This window comes from Schistosoma mansoni, chromosome 2 (genome assembly GCF_000237925.1).
Source record: "Schistosoma mansoni strain Puerto Rico chromosome 2, complete genome".
Lineage (NCBI taxonomy): Eukaryota > Metazoa > Platyhelminthes > Trematoda > Strigeidida > Schistosomatidae > Schistosoma > Schistosoma mansoni.
The window spans coordinates 26,874,526-26,880,525 of NC_031496.1; the positions used below are offsets into that span (position 1 = coordinate 26,874,526).

The following is a 6,000-nucleotide window of genomic DNA, read 5'->3' on the forward strand; positions in this document are numbered from 1 at the left end:
TATATATACACCCTTTATTACAGCTATTTCACATCAATTATAACATCTTAATAGATAGTTAAAACTTGAAATGTTTCATTGGAGTTTTTATTTCTATTTCATTTAAAATAAAATCGTGAATAAAGGCAGATAAATATTTCAACACTTTCTGCAACCTTTTACTTAACATTATCTTGCTCTCACTAGCGATTAGTTTCAAGAGGAATTTCTCGGAGTTCTAGTGAAAAGCTGTCACCAGTGGAATTCAACTGTGTCAGTTTTGAGGCAGTTACCTGACGAACACAATGGAAGACGATCGCACGACACCAGTGGATACCACCTCAGTAGTCTGGAGGTTAAGCGTTCAAGTGAGAACGAAGGTCCTTAATCCGATTCTTGGATGTACACAAGTGAGGAGTATTATACTAGGACGAAACGGCAACCCAGTGCTCCCACTTTTCGGTTCATGATTTTAATGGAATTCGACAATCTCCACAACTCCATGCCTTAAATTCAGATTGCTAAATTCACCAAATACACTGAATTATTTTGCTGCTAATTAAAAATCGAGCTCATTATAACACCGTATTCAATAAGTCACCCTCTTAAGATGAATGGAAATTTTCGAAGTTCAATTCGTTAGATATGATATACATACATACTATTAATTCACTTATTTTAAGAATCATCTTACATGATAACAACTTGAAGCGACGGTAAAATATTTATGGCAAGAAAGTAATAAGATTAAAAAAATTAACTTTATCACATTGAGAGGGATTCATCAGTTATAACTGGAGATCACATTGATGTAGGTACATGCATATATTTTTTCCTACTCATATATATACATACATATGCGTCTTAGATTACAATCACATGAAAGAATGCTTCAAATAAGCAAAGTCATTCTATTTGGCTATATTTATAAGTTTTACCTATTCAAGATAAGCAAACAGTAAGAACTATATAAAATAACTTTAAATTCTTAAAACTTATCAATAGCCTATATCGTATAACAGCTAACCAAGTTTGCTTGGTCAGAAATGTTTAGATTACCGAGTTGATTCAATCTATGTATATCAATTGTGAACTTGAATACTACCAAAGGATTCAAACAATGTTATCGATCTTCAATGTAATGGGTAGGATATTGTGTATTTAAAAATCATAACATAATTCCCAAGTCTCACACTCATATATTTTATAACTATTACAAATTTTAAGTTGAATAACTTACTCGTCTGCAACTGAGGCTGCATTTTTTAGACATAATGTGAAATAAACATCACATTCTTTTCCGCCAACACGATCACAAATTTGTCCATTCTCTAATAAAGATGCCGGATTGTCATAATCCCATTCAATTTTTAACTGAGCTCCACCGTATGGCTAATAAAATAAAAATGAATAAACAAACATTGCATTTAAGTATACCTCATTACTGTTATATGATTTGTTTAACTCAAGATTCAATGACAATAAATTTAGATTATAACATTGCCTATCAGGGAAAATTAGTACATTTATATCACACCATATTTACATTACCATCGACTTTATTTTTCATTTCAAACCTCAAAGACGCTTAGTTAATTTGGCATAAAAATTAATTATTGTTCAGCAGCTAGAAATTTTAATGATTGGAATTCTATCATTGGTGATTTACAGAACTATAGTTATCCCCGTGAGGCAATACACGAGGTTCTACCTTCAAACATGAATAAATGTTAGCTAGACATAAGATAAAATCAGGAAACCATGAAGAAAACTTGAACCAATTCTCAGTTTCTCGATTCTAATTATAGCTCTGGATTTTCAAGCATTTATTTATTACTTCGATATTTAATTCAAAAGAATCTAGTTTACAGATTGTCAAATATAAAGTTTAAAAATGCAGCTAACTCTAACAAATATATGAATCTGAGTTCTTAGATCTAAAATTATTCACACTATTGCGTAAGACGTAATAGAATAGCCGAGAACATACTAAAAAAAAACAAAAAATAGAAAATTTCACTGTCAGCACCATTTATTTTTATTTACTGAAACACATAAATATTGGTACAAGGAAGCACCAGATACATATGCGCCGCACAAATCTTATTTGATTTGTGTGAGGGCTGTGATACTGCCCAGGTGCTTAAACTGAAGCAGGTGGTTTACTCAGGGGGCCACACACGGAGCCTTTGACCTAAAGGTTTAACCCACAAGGCAGTAGAGCATCATGAAGAAATGCAATCCCATGGTAGCCGGTGACCAACGATTGATTTATACGCCATTTGTTTTCTCAGGATACTGGAGCCCATGTGCACCATTAGTTTGGAATCAGGGTTCTCCAAATCCCCTAGGTGGATCCTCCATATCCACCGACCCGATTAAAATGTCGGACATTCGCTTTTTGTCCTCTTAATTTCGTAAACAACACCCCCGCCACGAGAAGGCAGTGAGTAGGACTTCCCTGACCAGGCTATATACGCGTGGCCATGTGATAGCATTTCGAGAGGGAGAGCAGACTCTCCCCACTCTCGGCCGTACTAGGGCACTTGGGGACGTCAGTACCATGCCACGTTACATATCCAAGTAAAATTATTATGAGTTTTCTGAGAAATCTATACAGTTTAAATTAATTATTGTTAAAAAGGGATCCACTAATTTTAGACCAAATAAACGCAATATATAGATTTATTTTCTAAATCAACGAATACGTAATTTGTTTGAGTCCATAAACCACATGCATACTTTTATGTTCTCTCAGTGAAACACCCGTTAATCTTTACATCAAAACTGTTTTTGCATGAGTAGAACAAAATAGTTGGTCGAGATATGTGGGTAGCTTTTCTTCGTCTACACTTCTTACCTAAAGAAAAATCATTATTGAAATATATACAGCCTTGAACTGACATTATTGAAACATATTTGTTCAGAACTAGCTAGTTTGACTAATCATTAAATTAGATGTTATTATGCATTAAAAATTTATCTTTACATGGGTTAATGTATCAATAAATGTTTTAGAGCAGTGTGACTGTCATTTAAGAAATCAATGAGGACTCATTCTAATCATCTATTAAAAATTATAAGGGAATCAAAAACTAATATTCTAATATTATGAAACTACTATTTTAAAAATTTCTTCAAATGCTGAATCATAGAACACGATTATCGTCTTTCACAGCAGCTATATTCTGTGTCTCCCTAAAAGTCGACTTAAAGGTTATATTACCTTGTTTAATGACCACAATCAAGCTGATATCATAACAAAGAGCTTTACTTTGGGAAGGACTACTGATTCCAAACATATCGCAAATTTATTACCGTAAAAAAACAAAGTATCAATATAAACCATTAAATCCATTATAACCCTGGTAATTAGACAATCTATTTCTTATCGTGGTCCTATATTCAATGTCCAAATCGGTGACTTTTGTTAGCTGATCAGAATGTCATCTAACTACAACACTGTGATATCCATTATAAACAGAAAAATACAAGACATATATTCAACGAGGGAAACGCTTAAACTCAAAATTAGTTGACTAGAATAGAAATCCATATGAAGAATTTTAAAGCAATTCAAATAAAAATAATACTCCGTAGTGTTATGACTTTTGACCCTGTTAATTGTCACGTGACAAAATCGGCAATCAGAATACCAACTTACATGACCTTGTTCCTGTGCTAAATCAATGACATGTCAATTAGCACTAGCACATTTGCGTCAACTCCAAATCCTTATTGGTTCTCAAAACAGTAATTTATCGCCTAGCCCTGACCGTTGATTTCACAACACAATCTCAGCCTCCACTGTATGAACTGTATGTTTCAGACATACGTGCTTTATACACAAGCAGACCAGACCACATCAAACCATAAAATAAAAAATAATAGTTATACAAGATCAATCCAAAAGTGGCTGTGAGTGTGAGAGACTATGGTTAGACAAGACAGTTAATTTTGCTTCATTCATGCTAATAACACAAGAGACTATTGAATTCGTTTAGCGAGTTTTAACAACTTATAAGCTGTATAATTTCATAGGCATAGAAAATGCTAAGATAGTTCTAATTGACCATCAAGGTTGCGAAATACTCTCATACTTTCAGGTAAAAGATTTACCTAATAATTGCTCAAAAATGAATACTGTTAAGTATTTTACAAATCAGATCAAACACCTTTTCTGAACAATTTGATGTACGTTGGTTTTAAGAGGTAAATTAGTCAAAACTACTAAAAACGTTTCTTTTTTGACTGAAGAAACGACAAAATACTAGTGTATTCATAAATATGGTAAATTAAAAGATTTTCTGAAGTAATGTGCATAAATATATATTAAAAAGCATTTTTAGGAATACTGTCACATTAAAAGATATGTATGCGGAAAAGACCAGAGATTTGGACGGTAATGTGAAGTTCAAGCAGAAATATATTGTAAAACGCAATGATAAACGTATTTAGTTAGATTAGTTTATTTACCAATAAGTATATACTATATTTCAATCATGAGAGTGATGTAATTCAAAATAGAACTTCATAACTGTATTTTTGTCACAGTACTTCCCGATAACCGCAAAACAAAATTCCAGATAAGGTAGCATCCATGAATTTTATATATCACACTTAAGCGTTTTATAACTGAACTAGAAATCAATAATGCAAAGCTTTAACATCAGTCAAATATTGATGTATCTTCCGTAATAAATAAATACCTCTACAATTCCTCTGATTATGTTACCATTCTGCTGTCACTTTTATGTGGCTTTTAGTGAGAAAACATGGGGTTGATTAACAAAGTCAAACATAAAACAGTTTGTTAATGATGATACTACATTATGATTCCCTTATATAACAAACTAACTTGAGTAAAAAACGTTTCTCATTTATTCTCAAATCAGTAGCTGTAAGATATTATATTGGCCGGGAGACCTAAATGTATAATGTTTGATCATATAAAAGGGTGTGGGTAAGAACTAATGAAGACTCTTATAAACTAACGATTCTAAAAATGATATCGACTCATGATGAAACTTAACTTCATAAATAGATAATTAAAAGAATACAATCTGATTAATCCCTAGTTACTATCTGATAATATTAAAGAAAATTTTAAGACAATAATATTTAAAAATTAACTCTCTCATATTGATTTCTTTCTCATTCGGAATTAAGCCAACAAAACATGCATCATTTAACTAATATTTCTAAAAGTTAATCCTTTTATACCAAGATTTAATTAAACAAAACCTTCCTTTTTCATTTATTGAATTAGATTCTACATTTTAATGTAGTATACTGGTTAAATAAAATAAACAAGTCAGTCAGAGATAGTTCGTCTTTTAATATCTAAGCAACTATTGTATTCTAAGCAAAGATGGATGGTGGTTAGTAGTGAAATCCAGGACGCGCGTCTCGTCCTATTTGGAACTCGTCAGCTGAATCGACCTGCATCTCAGAGTTAATGTCCACTCTTGGACTTGAACCCAGTAGCTTTCGCTCCAAACGCAATCACGTTATTCACTCATCTACTGAGTCCTGACGAGTCCCAAATAGGACAAAACGCGCGTCCTGGATCCCACTGCTAGCCACTGTTCATCTTTACTTGTAATGCTTGTGAATTGAAGCTATATCAAAGCAATACTCACAGTACGCACATATGCCAATGAGAGATTTATCAATTTCAGTCCTGAAAATCAGTGGGAAGATTCAAACAAACAATACCAAGTGAATTCAAGTTGACTTCATAGTTATTTTATTTCACTGTCATAACATGAATCTCATTACATATGGTTACAATAATCAAAGGAGCATATCTCATGTTGGCAAACATTTCATATTCAAATAGAATGGATAAATCACAATTGATTGATCACTGGGTGGTGATCAATGTCATGCGTGTCACGTCCTTCTTAGTGCTGATAGAATGCTATCGATCAAGTTGCAATGTGGCCACTAGTCTAGGTGGCTCGATACTGCTTGCACTATATATATTGATGTAACGTGGTGGTTGGAGGTGGTCAACAG

The 6,000-nt window shown here is 32.8% G+C and overlaps 1 protein-coding gene across 1 annotated transcript in view; it reads right to left on the minus strand.

The window, feature by feature from the left end:
* Nucleotides 1–6,000, minus strand: part of Smp_128230 (hypothetical protein) — a gene marked incomplete at both ends in the record, with an annotated part of 37,296 nt that overhangs the window by 22,075 nt on the left and 9,221 nt on the right. The window contains one exon of the mRNA XM_018796238.1: nt 1,220–1,371. Coding sequence (XP_018650471.1) covers nt 1,220–1,371 — 152 coding nt within the window. The remainder of the gene's footprint in view (nt 1–1,219; nt 1,372–6,000) is intronic.